Source organism: Leiobunum rupestre, chromosome 8, assembly GCF_980474605.1.
Source record: "Leiobunum rupestre chromosome 8, qqLeiRupe1.1.hap1, whole genome shotgun sequence".
Classification (NCBI taxonomy): domain Eukaryota; kingdom Metazoa; phylum Arthropoda; class Arachnida; order Opiliones; family Sclerosomatidae; genus Leiobunum; species Leiobunum rupestre.
This window is the reverse complement of record NC_143391.1, coordinates 38,352,762-38,366,567: the sequence shown is the minus strand read 5'-3', so window position 1 is coordinate 38,366,567 and position 13,806 is coordinate 38,352,762. Positions and strand designations below refer to the sequence as shown.

At 44.0% G+C, this 13,806-nt stretch overlaps 1 protein-coding gene across 1 annotated transcript; it reads right to left on the bottom strand.

Moving 5' to 3' along the window:
* Positions 1-132: 132 nt before the first annotated feature.
* LOC149933355 (uncharacterized) lies at positions 133-630 on the bottom strand. Its single transcript, XM_090157279.1, has one exon. It carries the CDS (start codon positions 628-630, stop codon positions 133-135), a length of 498 nt encoding a protein of 165 aa, XP_090013405.1.
* Positions 631-13,806: the final 13,176 nt, after the last annotated feature.

The window sequence follows — 13,806 nt, the reverse complement described above, 5'->3', positions numbered from 1 at the left end:
CACACTTGTACAAGGTTCCTTGATTCATCCTTGATTCATCTATTCGCAATCTAAACCAATCTAGCTGTTCGAATATTATAGAAAGGGCAGTGTGACTAGGCTTCGCGTCCTAGTTACTGACCACTCTTGAGTCTATGCTGATGAAATTGTCCTGCGGCAGGTGCTTTTTTCCCCCGCGAGGAGGAAGTACACCTTTGGTGGGTGTAGAAGCTTAGTAACTCCAGCCAGACGGTCCGCCATTTCATTGCCCGTAACTCCAACATGAGCCGGACACCACAGGAGAGTTATGGGCCACTGGTATTTATCACAAAGGTCGTGAATGGTGCTGACCACCGGGTCCGTAGAACGAAAGTGTAGCTGCGTGAGAGCGCTTTTCGAATCCGAGCAAATAACCAAAGTGCCGTGGAGGTTGACCGACGCGTAAGACAAAGCCAATTGAATAGTGAAGAGTTCGTTCCTATTTATGGGATGACCGGAATCTACAAGACACGTCGCGCCGACATTGATAGCCGGGATCACGAAAGCTTCACCCGTCACACCCGAGCCCTCAGCCAACGAGCCGTCGGTATACATGACTGTAGCGTTCTTTCCGTGAGGTTCTAGAGCCGCGAGGAAATGTTGTCGCAGCATATCCGAACTGTTGTCCTTCTTAGTGGTAGTGAGCCAAGAGGAGAGAATCATCGCGGCGGGCGGTTGTCAGGACGGCGAATCCTTGAAAGACAAATAGCCACTCAACCCAGCAGAAGGTGCAGCAATGGGTGGACCATTTCCCACTTCACACACAGCAGTGGGATTAAGAGTGGATGCTGTAGCAACTCCTACCTACGTAGGTAAAGAGTCAAACCCTTTTTAGAGAGCTCCTAAAGGGGAACGACGAGCACACAGCAGTCCTAGTAACCCGGCACAGCTGGCACCGGAGATCCCGGTGTGACTCCAAAAGGCCGGGAAATAGGACCGCCGTACCCTCATACGGAGGCCCACTGCCCCACAGCAGGCTACCCAATCCGCCGAGGCGGCCAGTTTGCACAGACCCTCTCCATTAGCCTGAGCCGAAACTCAGTTTCCAGCCTCTACCTGACCGAAGTCGGAGGTGGAGATAGGACCATTTGATCAGAACTAACATCTCCAAGTGCGCCACCTCCCTTATGGGTTACAAGAGCCGGACCCCAACTCCACGGTAAAGCCACCAGTTATTGCACACTCTGACCCATTAAGGGCCAGGTGAAGTAAGCAGGAGTGTCCGCCACACCGCACGGAGTGAGGTTGAGGAGATCCAACAAATCGCGTCTGATGCGCAATGGTGGAAACGCTGCTTCCGCCTCCATGAGACTAATGGCCGTTGAGGGCGGTACCCCAAGGATGACTCTGAGAGCTGCATTTCGAACCTTGTCGAGCATAGCAAGAACAGTGGAGGTGGCCGACGCAATGAAAGAGCTGGAATAATCCATCCTGGAGCGAATGAGATGGGTATAAAGCAGTCTAAGGACTGCTCCTGTCGGCCCCCCAGCAGTCGCCGAAACCGCCCTCAAAAGATTGAGACGCTCCAGAGAAGTCGAGATCAGCCCGTCGATCTGGGCCGCCCATGAGAGACTGTCGTCTATAGTAACCCCTAGATATCTGTATGACGTCACCCTCAACAGGATAATGCGTCCTAGCTGAAGTTTAAGAGCGTCCGGAATCTGTTTGATCTTGGCTAGAACCATGTATTTGCATTTCAGCGCCTGAAGTTTAGGCCCCATCTTACGCCATAGGACGAAACATTGTTCAGGGCGACCTGCATGGTCGTATATAGACGCTCAAAGTTCCGACCGCATATCCAGGCGGCGATACCATCTGCTTGTTCCCCTTGGTCGACCGCCCTGTGACATAGCAAGGGAATCCCATCCAGCATGATTCTGAAGAGGGACGCCCTGCTTAACCGTAAAAGGTGCCGATATCTCTCCGATGACTCGCACTTGGGAGGTACGATCTGTTAAGAAGCTTTCCACCCAGCTGAGAAGGTTGCCCTCGAGGCCACGACGTTGGAGCTTACAGAGGAGCGCTTGGTGATGAACACCGCTGAAGGCGTCTTATAGATCCAGGAACACCACTAGACAAAATTGGTTGGTTGCTAGGGTGCACTGTGCCGCCGTAGTTAACCGTAAAGCATTATCCGTCACCCACCGACCCTTCCGGAAACCCTATTGGTCTTGGGGATAACATGATTTTCTCCAGGAACCAAACCAGACAGCCCAGTACCAGTTTCTCATAACGTTTTCCCAGGTTCAGGAGAAGAGAGATATCTCTTTATGAATCAGCAGATGTGGGGGAATTACCCGGCTTTAAGATCGGATTGAGAATGGCTTGCTTCCACCTCACCGGCATGATGCCCACCTCCCACAGCTAGCTGTTGTAGAAACTCAGAAGTGCCGGAGTAGTATTTTTGATTATAGTTCCTCTGCCGAGAATGGGCCATTGGCGGGGGATGCATATCAGCACTAGCTTAGGATGCCAAACACTCCACAACCTTTTTCTGGTCAGTGAGTATTTCAGCTCCATTATGGAGCATAAGGAGCTTCCTGGGGCGGATCCCTGTTTTGAACTACCTAACCTGGTTCCAAACTTGAGGCAGGGGCGTGTGTGCATGTAGCCTGTCGCAATAGGCCCTCGAACTAGCACACTTCGTGTCACTAATCAGTCGTTTATAGACAGCCTTCTCCCTTATATAAGCAACCTGGTCCAACATGATGCCCGACCACTGGGCCCTGCGACGGGTCTGATTATTATCCTCCTTGGCGGAACCACTCAACGGCCTCTCATTGACTGAAGGTTCAAAACGAACTGGCGACAAGCTCGGCAGTAGGCGGCAGCATTCTAGTTACCTATGAGATTTCTATGATAAGGCCTGTGTCCTAACCAATCGAAATACCTCGTACCCTAGTCAAAGAAATTAGCTCAATTGTCACTATAGTAAACAAATATAGATAGCGCAATACAGGAACCTATGGAGCTCGATTTTTCGGAGGTCACGTGCGAAAGTGGGTAATATCGTCGTTAAAAAACATCAATCGGAAAGCTCTGTTGTTGAAACTACGATAGGAGGTATGAGGTCTAGCAGCCATTTTTACATAAACATGTATTCGCACGTGCAAAATGAATTGTGAGATCGACTTTCAGATCTATGTAGAAAATTTAACCCTATAATAATAATAATAATAATTTTCAGATAGGCTAATACCCAAGGCACCTAAGACATCTAGCGACTTTTAAAGCCTTTAAACTGGTGGCTGGGTTACAATGCGTAGGAGGATGGTGGCAAGCCCGTCATGCCATGTCGAGATTGACTTCGACAATTTGCATTGATTTATGCTTATTCGAAACTTTTCATCTGTACGGTATCCAACAAGTGTTTCCTTTTATACTGGTAGCCCTCTGTCCACCCCTGACTACGCCACTGGTGGGAGCGAATCAGGTGGGTGTAGAGAAGCCGTAATAAGTTTCAACCGGCCCCTCACCGAGTCGCGGGAAACCGCACTCAGAAGGTTTAGGCGTTGCACCGAAGAGGAGCGGAGGGCCTCGATATGAGAGAGCCATGTTAGACGATCGTTACCTAGATAGCGGTAAGAGGAAACTTTGGTGAGAGATTCGTGACCAAGCTTTAAAATGGGTGTGTCCGTAATCACCCTGTCCCTGGTGAAAAGCCGATATATTTGCACTTGAGTGGTTGAAAGTTGAGTCCCCAGTTTTCGCCATAGGTGGAAAATGGTCTAGCGCAACTTGCATACAACTGTGCCACAAATCCAAGCGGCAATGTTGCCCTCGAGTTTTTCATGGTCGACCATCGCTGGGCACAGTTCAGGAAGTCCATTTAGAATGACACTGAACAGAATGGGGCTGATGGTGCTGCCCTGAGAAAGTCCCCAAGTGACCAGAATAGGCACCGAAAGTTGACACGAACTTGAGAGGCACGATCAGCCAAAAAGGTTTTCAACCCACCGGAGAAGGTTACCCTCAAGACCGCTGCTTTGAAACTTGAACACGAGCGCGCGATGGTAGACCCTCCCGAAAGCGTCCTTAAGATCGAGGAAAACGGCGAGGTAATGTTCATTTGAAGCCAGGGTGCCATGAGGTACTGTAGCGAAGTGAAGTGCGTTTTCCTTGCGGAAGCGGAACTGTTCCGAGGGAAGATCCAGTTTTTCTTAAATTTCCCCCAGGTTTGGGAGTAGGGAAAGGTCCCTGTAGGAAGGTGTCCGTGGAAGAGGAACCTGACCAGTATAAGAATCGGGAGAAGGATAGCGTGCTTCCACCACGATCGCATGATGCCTTCAGCCCAGAGTGTGTTGTAAAGCGCCAAGAGGGCCGTGCCGTAAGCTGGGGTAGAGTTTTTAATGATCAAATTGGTTACATTGTCCTCCCCTGGGGAGGTATTGTGCAAACCGGATATTACGCTGTAGAGTTCATCTTCAGAGAAAGGAGCATTGTAGCAAAGAAAGGCTCCGGAATATACTCTTGTACTAGCCGAAACGCCGGGAGAGAACGAGCGTTCGTACGGGCAGTTCAATCAGCTTCTCCACTACTTTCAGCTGATCAGTTATGATTTCCACCCCGTTGATTAGGGTCACCAGTTTGCGAGGAAGGGAACCAGTCTTGAACCAGCGGGTTAAAGGAGTGAGGTCGGTTACTCGTCAAGCGCGACCTAAAACGTGTTCAATATTTAAAATAGGACCTAAATTAAATAAAAACAATTAACAATAGAAAATTTTCGTTAGCATTCCTGAAATCTCCTCTAACAAATTCCTCAAATTTGAAAATTTTACACTATTCAGTGCATCTGGAGAACCGGTATTAACAAAAACCCTTAGGGGTACGAATTTCGTTCAGACAACAACCTTAAAACGTGGGGTATTTTTAAACGCCTTTAATTTGAAATTCTTTGAATATTTTTAGCTAATAAAATATATAGTTACCATAAGTTACAAGGCATGGCAACTAATAAATATCTCTAGAAGTGAGAATAGTAAAAGATTCGACTGGTTAGGTCGCACTCCGTAACCAAAAAAAGAAAATCCAGTGTCCCGACGTCCCTTATATAATGGACCCCTCGGATGACGCTACCGGTCTCCAACCTAATTGGGTGGAGAAGAAAGCCTGCCAATTAATCTCTGCGGACTCACTGTGGTGTAATAGTAAGCGTCACCGGTAACTTTACCCCGCTCTTAACCCTTCGGGTCAGAGGTCGCCACTTTCGGAGAATTCCGAAGGTGGACGACGCCATAGAAAGAGAAATGAGACTAGAAGCACGATTAAATTGGGGTGAGATGTACGAGTTACCGTGAGAGTGGAATCGCCAGTATTTTTTGTTACAGCACACCACCTATTAAAAAAAATTTAAAGTTTCAATTTTTTTTAATGGATTAGTAGCGATTCCACATGCTTCTCATGGCAGCCTTCAAGCTTGCCCGTTTTCCTTGAGATTACCGGATAGCACAGTGATTCTAGTCTCATTTCTATTTCTATGGACGATGTGAGCGAGGATGAGTCATCCCTACCTTCCCCAGCAGCGTTCGCCCATTATCCCATAACAACGAGATAACTCTCTGAAGTAAAGGGAAAGGCTGTTAGGGACAAAGCGTACATTTGCCAATGCAAACGCGGGCTTTACATACTAGATTTAAATTCCTCTTCTCCGTCACTTTTTTATGAACTTAAATCAACGTTAAAAGTTCAATATTTAAGTAATTACAATTTTTAAAGGTGATTTCAGAACAAATACCCGGCAATTTTGGGGGTAAGTGCGTGCCAATAACGTTGAGTTGTGACGAATAATACGTGGCCAACAATTTTTCCGTGGTTTTATACTGAATGTTCACAAAACGTTCACCACCAGTGGAGTCAAAGAAACGTCACGTGAGTAGCGACAAAGTGTTAAGTCACACCCACAGTAATGTAGTCGTATTGATAGTAACCATTTATTTGGAACTTACTTTCTTCCACTTAGGTTAAATGGTGAGGCGTATGTATGGTTAATACAAGATACCTTGCCTGAATTACTAGAAGACCTACATTTGCAACGAGGAAGTGCATGTGGTAATTGAACCACGGAGCCCCACCACATTGTTGCCGAGAAGAGCTCACCTTGATGCGACGTTTCCTCTGAGATGGATTGGTCGAGGGGTCACTGTTGCGTGGTCCGCGCGATATCCCGACTTTTATCTCTGGGGACATATTAAGGACTTGGTTCGCGACATTGATGACCTACGACCCCGAACAGGAATCCATACCTCTACTTGGAATACTTATCGCGGCAGATTTTCGTCTCGATGTGGCACAAGGAGAACGCAACCCGTCAAAAGTCGTGGATTTACTTGTGTACATTTTTCATTGGCTAGACGCTTTAGCGCCTGCTGCCGTCGGAAGGGGAAGATTCGTAAACTGTCTTCCCCCCCACCCGTAAAACGTTCAGCGTAAAGGCTCGTGACGCTCGTCCAATGAAATTCGTACACATCCCTTCGTTAGCGTGTTTAAAGGCTAGCTGCGTTCTCCTTGTGTTTGTTGCTCCTAGGTACAAGTATGAAAAGTAATTAAATTATCATTTAACCGAGGTGGAGGAAAGTAAGGCCAAACTAAATGGTCGCCCACAATGCCACACTATGTAATTCCCTACATTTCAAACAAACTCTCGCAGTACAGAATAAACTTTATAGAATCCGGAATACAAAAATTAACAAGTTTTCTCTTCAAATTCTCAACCGACACTGAATTTCAATCTTATTTTACATTCGAGTTTCAAAACCACGTGACAATTAAAATATAGCGCGCGCTTTATCCGCGTGCTCTTAAGACAAATTTTAAAGGTTTTTCTCACATGTTTAGGAGTCTAATATTAAAATAAACAATATTTCCGAAATACGTTTTCACACACTCCGCCCCGGTTTGTTAAAATTCAATCGGATATTAAAGTTCCAATTTGTGAAGTTATTTAATCGACCTGCATAGTCGAGTCTTATTAGGTAATCTCACAATACACGACCGAATGAATCCATCTTGTCCCTTGAATGTTTCTTCTACGGCTGCCATTCTCCAACACAACCTCGGTATATATTTTCTCGGCAATTATTACGATGTCGTTCTTTTTTAAGGGCTCCGTAATTTTGTTAGGAGTACGTTGGTGTGCAGCTGATCTTAACTGTAATAAATACTCTGTTCTCCATCGGTTGCAGAATTCGTCGATTAGAGTTTGACGATACTTTAAACGTCGCGTTAATTCCGCCTTCAAAGCGGACGTTTTAGATGGTAAATTGGTTGTTCTATCTCCCAGTAAAAAATGTGCGGGTGTTAGCGGTCTTGGCTCAATTGGGTCTTCTGAAACTGTTGTAATGGGCCTAGAATTTATCGCGGACTCTGCTTCAGTGACAACAGTCTCCAATTCTTCACGCGTTAGTTTTGCATGTCCAAGTACTTTTCTCAACGCTCTCTTTACTGAAGCTACAAGGCGTTCCCAAAATCCACCCCACCAAGGTGCTCTGTCTACGCTGAATGTCCATTTCATTTGTTAGTTTGCAAAGAACTGATGAACCTTGGGATCGGCACTGTTTTTAAATATTTCCCTGAGCTCACTCTTGGCATACTTAAAACTTTTGGTGTTGTCTGAAAATACGTGTTTCACCATTCCTCTTCTTGCAATAAAAAGACCAAATGCTAATAGAAAATTGTCGGTAGTTTGGTTCGATACTAGTTCCAAATGTACTGCGCGCGTCACTGCACAAGTAAATAATGTGATGCACGCTTTTTGGCCGTTTCTGCATTACAGCGGTCCATCGAAATCTAGTCCACAATTTTAAATCAGTGGAGCTTGAGCGGTGCGTGATTCCGGTAGCGGTCCCATAACTGTGTCCGAAGTGGTTGCGCGGAAAAATTAACAAGTAGTACAAGACTTTAACACGCTCTGTACGAATTTTCTGCACTTCCATGATTATCCAAAAATTTTCACGTAAAGCGACAGTGGTCATTGCAACCTTATCATGCGAATGTTGTACTAGTAGTTTGGTATACGGGTGATTTTTTTCTAGAATCCATGGGTGTGTTATTTCATAAGTTGACAGTATTAATTCCGATATTTTGAGAGGCAATCTCAACAGGGCCTTGTAACGTCCATCCGAATGTTGTTTCCAATGCGGTTAAGAAACTTCCGATACGTTCAGATCTTCCTCTGACGATTGCCCAGATAAAGTCCGCTCCGATTAATACGTCAATGGCATGCGGGTTGCCATTTTCGACATGAACTGATGTTGCGTCTGCCAAGTTATATCCTCTACTTTCGAATTCTTTAGTCAGTTCGGTACCTGGGACTGAAAAGAATGAACCACAAATCTCGGGGGTTTCGTAAACTTCAATCGTAACTTTCTGATGCGGTTCGTGACGACTTTATAACTGCAATCGTACTTTTCTTCTCTTCACTTTCGCCGCTTTTACGCTACCAAAACTGTTTAGTTCTAAATGATCTTCACTTACGACTTCCAGACCAAGTTTTCAGTAGCGGCGCTAAGGGTGGTCTGAAGTGGGCTTTAGCCCCCCTGCATTTCTGAGAGGGGCCACATATTTATATTAAAAGGGCCACATATTTGAATTTATGAATTTTTTTATCTCTAGAAATTTGTATTATTGCTTAGAAACGTATTTCTGGAAAACAAATCTTTCAAAATCAATTTGTTTACTCAAGAAGATAGTAGACCATTAACAGACATATTCGGGAGGAAGGGAGCGGAAATTGAGAGAAAGTTGAATGTCCAATAGAAAGAAAAGAAAGCGGCTTAAGGGAATTTAGGGAAATACGCCGGGCATGCACGTGTCCCCTCCAGGTCGGATACAAGGTCAGTAGGGGTCCAGTAAACGCTACGAGAGCCGCAACAATATAAAACGACCTGGCACTTCTCGCTTGCTGGAAAATATTGTGTTTTTTCGATTTCACCACTTTTGCGAAATATGGCCAACCCAAGGTTCCCGCTAAGGGCCACAAAACTCTTAGGGGCCACAATATAATAAGCCCACCTGTGAAAAAACCTTAGCGCCGCTACTGCAAGTTTTCTTGAAATACTTTCTTTGAAGAAACTAACGTGGCTACCATTGTCGAGAAGACATCGCAAAGATTTTATTTACATTTAATCATACATGAAGGAGATCGTTGGTCTGTGCTTAGAAATATAGGCAGGCGGTATTTATAGTAGAAACTAGGCGGGAAATTGTCACGTGTTCTTACAGTTATTAACGCTCATAGTTTAGCGCCATCTAGGAATATAAAACAACTCTTTTTTTAGATATTTAGTCTTGAAGTTTCTTGACTTCACGGCCTGAACGTGTTGTTCGAGTTCCTTCAATCGTGGATTCATGTTGGTTTGACGCAGATTGGTTTCGTGAAAAAGGAGGGCATGTCGGTAGAAATGGTGAAACCGGAATCTGTTCGGTGGTTGAAGGAAGGACATTCCCTTTGTGTGGTTGTGACGCCCGATAAGTTCGAGGAGCCCCCTTTTAAGGATCTGGCCGGTCAGTTGAGCATGGACGGGCTCCTATCGTGCTGGGAAATGCGTTAGTTTCAGCTGGTAGGGAAGCTGGAGGCAATAGCTCTCGCTGGTCTTCCTCTATCTGGTTGTTTCGGTTCTGAGTTGGTATTCGTGGCCGGCAAGATAGTGATGTGGACAAAGGCACCTGACCATGGGCACAAATGGCCTGATTGGGGTTAGGTGCAGTGTTATCATTGTTTAACGGAAGCATCAGAAAAGATGGAGTATGGTTGTCTTCCCATCGGCCATATGAGGACAATATCGGTTGCAGATATGACACCCTCGACAATGTGGGTTGTACAGTGCCACAAGCGCCAGGTTCAGGATATCGTAGTTGCGACGGTCCGGGTCTCAAGTGAATCCTTGTCCTTCGTAAGATTGCGCCAGATTCAGTCGTGATGACGTACGAGTGTGGCTCTTCTGCCTTCTTTACGATTCGTGCAGGTTCCCAAAGTCTATGTGAAGCCTGAAAATATACGCTGTCTCCTACTTTCAGTTGAAGTGGAGTAGGATATCGCTGACTTTCTAAGACTTTAATCATAGACTGGCGTCTGTGATTTAGTTGTTCCCTGATATGACCGATCGGAAATTGTGGTTGAAGCGTAGCAGTTGAGGTAGTATTGGTCGTACGGAGCTGGCGTCCCATAAGAATTTGCGCCAGTGTGGGAAGTTTACCCACAGGAGTGGTCCTGTATTCTAGGAGAACATACTGTAGGTCATGGCCTTCCCTTCGTGCCTTCGTCAGGAGGTTCTTGATCATCTGCACGGATCGCTCGGCCATACCATTCGATCTGGGATAGTTAGGGCTGCTGGTAATATGGTTAACACCCCATCTTAGTAAAAAATAAATAAATAAATTTGTATGACGAGAATAGAGGACCGTTATCAGTAATTAATCATTGGGGTGCACCATACCTTGCGAAGTGAGGTTTTAGGAAATTTATTATTGAGTCAGCTTTAATTGTTCGTAGGTCTTGCGCTTCTATAAACTTCGAGAAGTAGTCGACCAGGACTATCATTTTGGAATTGCCAAGCTGAAAAAGGTTGGTCACTACCACTTCTCAGGGAAGAGAGGGAACTTGATGAGGGTGAACTGGAATCTTGAAGTTTGCTGGATCACGAGTACGGCAAATTTGACAACCCTTGATGAATCTAGTAATATCCTCAGCAATCTGAGGCCAGAATACGTGTAGCCTGGCCTTCGCAAGACAAGCAGTTATACCTTGATGGACCGAGTGTAATTGCTTCATCACGTCCGGTAGCATAAGTGGGGGTATGACCAAGCGTGTGCCCCGATAGATGATACCATTCTGTTCATGCAGTTTTGACGGCCGATTTTCGAGGGCAAATAACTTGGAAACGTAACGCTTTTGGACCCATGTTCATAATGTCAATTCAGTTGTACCCAAAGAATACGCCCTATAATATATGACTCCCGTAACAACCTGTATAGGTACAATGATCGGATAGATGCAGGCCCAAGTGAATACTAAACGTAGCTTTGATTCTTCGGAATATGCTGGCTAATAGTTGGAAGCGCAACACCATAACCACTGGTCGACCAGTTAGGACATGCCCAAATCCTTACCACTGCTGCGCCTATACTGTTGGCAGAATGATTTCATGAGCTGCCACGTCATGCTCGATGCGACGATGACGAAATCTCGTATATTTATTACGCGCCATCTAGATAGCTTATGAAAGCCTGGAAGTTATTACATGTAGTGGTAAATTATTTATGTTGATACACAATTTGAAATTGCATTTATTTTTCAGGTATTAATTATATTTGAAGACGCTCGTATTGTTCTGAATGAAAATCTGTGCGTCGAATCAAATTGGAGGATTCAGATTTATCTAATAATATACATGGGATATGTTGGACACCCTTGCCAAGAATATTTAATTAATTATTTAACTAATTTAATTTAATGTGAAAGGTATGTTTATCAAATCAGTCGCTTTTAATCTTATAGTCGCCTCCAATATTTTTAAGTAAATTATCGACGATTTACTTCTCACTTTAAAAAGCATCACTACCGGCATAAATTATTCGCACACCGTCTGCCACGAGATAAACTTAACTCCCAAGAACTCGCGGACACGGTTTCTGAGGAGTATTCGCTTATCCGGGGCATTTAATGTAAACTTAAATTGAATAAAAAAGGTTTTAAAAATGACAACAGATGATATAAGGAATAACTCGTTCGGTAAAACGTTCTTGCATCATTTCGACTTTATTCAGCAAATAGATTACTGATAAAGCAAATTTTAATTTCGACCAGGAATTTTCAGCTCTTTTTTGGCCACGGAACATTTTTCATCTGCCGAAATCACTGTCATTTTTATTTTGTTCAAAAATAGTAAATATTTCCTTATATTTCACGAAATGTGAGCTTGTGCCTGAGCCACACAAGGGCTGCGTTCAGTAAGAGTAATTGGACCTGTAGCGGTATCTAAACCGTTGCATATCGTTTGCAGCGTTACGTCAAGAGCTACTGAACGCTTTTCTGTACTCACGCAATCGGTTCGACGCTATTACTTTCCTTAACGTTGTGAAGTCACGTTACAAATGAACCGGCTTAACCAGAAGGTTGAAATGCTTTCAATCGATCGAGCAGCGCAACGTCATACAGGAAATTGGGAAAATCGTTTAGTAAGAAACCGCTTGATAGATTATAAAATGTTGCATTTGCTGCAGGTTACTGAAGGCAGCCGTTGTTAAAGCAACATGTGCACCGGAAAGTTTCCGTTTAACACTCAGCCGATTCGTAAAAACAGGAAACCGCCACGCTATTCAAAATTTCACATCGTTTGCGTTTTAAAACCAACGTCTAATTATTACAATTATCATTTAACTAACAAATAGAAACTCGCCAAAATGTCTATTTTCCCTGGTTTAATCCATAGAACAAAACATTTCAAGGTCCTTCCATCATATACAGTGTGTGACGTGTGTCTCAAATTGCGCGATCATGCCATTTTTCTGCAAAACTATTTATTCAAAAATTGTGAAGTATTCAGGGTTTTATTCCTGGTAAGAGAACTCTGTAATTTGTAAATTTCAGCTAAATTAAAAACAATCGTGGTTTTGAAACATATTTCTTCACCGTTAGGCGTCAGACAAAAAGGTTCAATGAGAAAGTAGTAGAGAATAATTAAAAATGTAGTCAAAGAGTTGCTTCGATCGAAAATGGCCTATTTTTCATTAATATTCGAGTCGTAAAAAACCGTTAATTCTATACAAAATACCATTATTTGAAATCTGTTCTTTTTAACACAACGCATTTTGTACGAGTCCATAGGTTCAAATATTTTAATGAATTAACAGTTTTTACAACAACGATTCATTATTCCTCCTTCGTCCACAATGCAGGGGCAGCAAGTCTCAGCACGATGAAGTAAATTATGAAACGAGTCTTATCATATCCGCAGTTAAAAGAATGATTATCTTGCCAAATATGCTAGGCTCGTAACAGGCACCTGAAAAAAGTCAGTAGTTGTCTGATGATCGTGGTGACCATAGAACAGATCCGTTACTTCCAATCCATCGATGAGAAAACTCGTTGGTTACAAATTCTAAAACATCAGAATATTGATGTGCTGGCACATTGTCATGCTGAAAGCCAAGACGCCTGTAATCGGTTCAAGGAATTTCGGCCAACTCATCTATTTGGTTTCGAAGGAAGGTTAAATAGTGTTGTTCATCAAGATGATTAGGAAGAAATATTTAACCGATAACATGATTCTCGATCAAACCTGACCAAACGTTTAGCCTTAATTTTACTTGGTGGTCATGAGGGAATGCAAAGTGTAGATTAGTATCATTCCACATATGGTTGTTTTGGCGATTGAACGGTCCATTTTCCGATAAACAATTCACAAGGCCCTAAAATTACTGCAGAAAATCAGGATCTTTTTCATACACATTAATGTGCATATCTCCATCAGTAAATGCACGGTGAAGAGTCACACGGTACGAATGATACTTGTGACATTGATGTTCGACAAACCAAGGTCGTTACTCGCTGATTTTCCGCTAGATCAAGAGAACGCAACAAAGTAGGCGAGAATAGGGTCTTCCATGTCGATGTTATGACGCCCGTGTCCCCGAAACAGTAGCGGCGCCAGCAACAGGCCGAGGTAGGCCTGGGCCTACTTGAAATTTTAGTAAGGGCCTCCAAAAGTCATCTGAAGGGGCCTCCAAAATTTAATATATGGGTCCTCCAAATTATTTGATATCAGAAAATTCTGTAATTTGTTTGCGAAA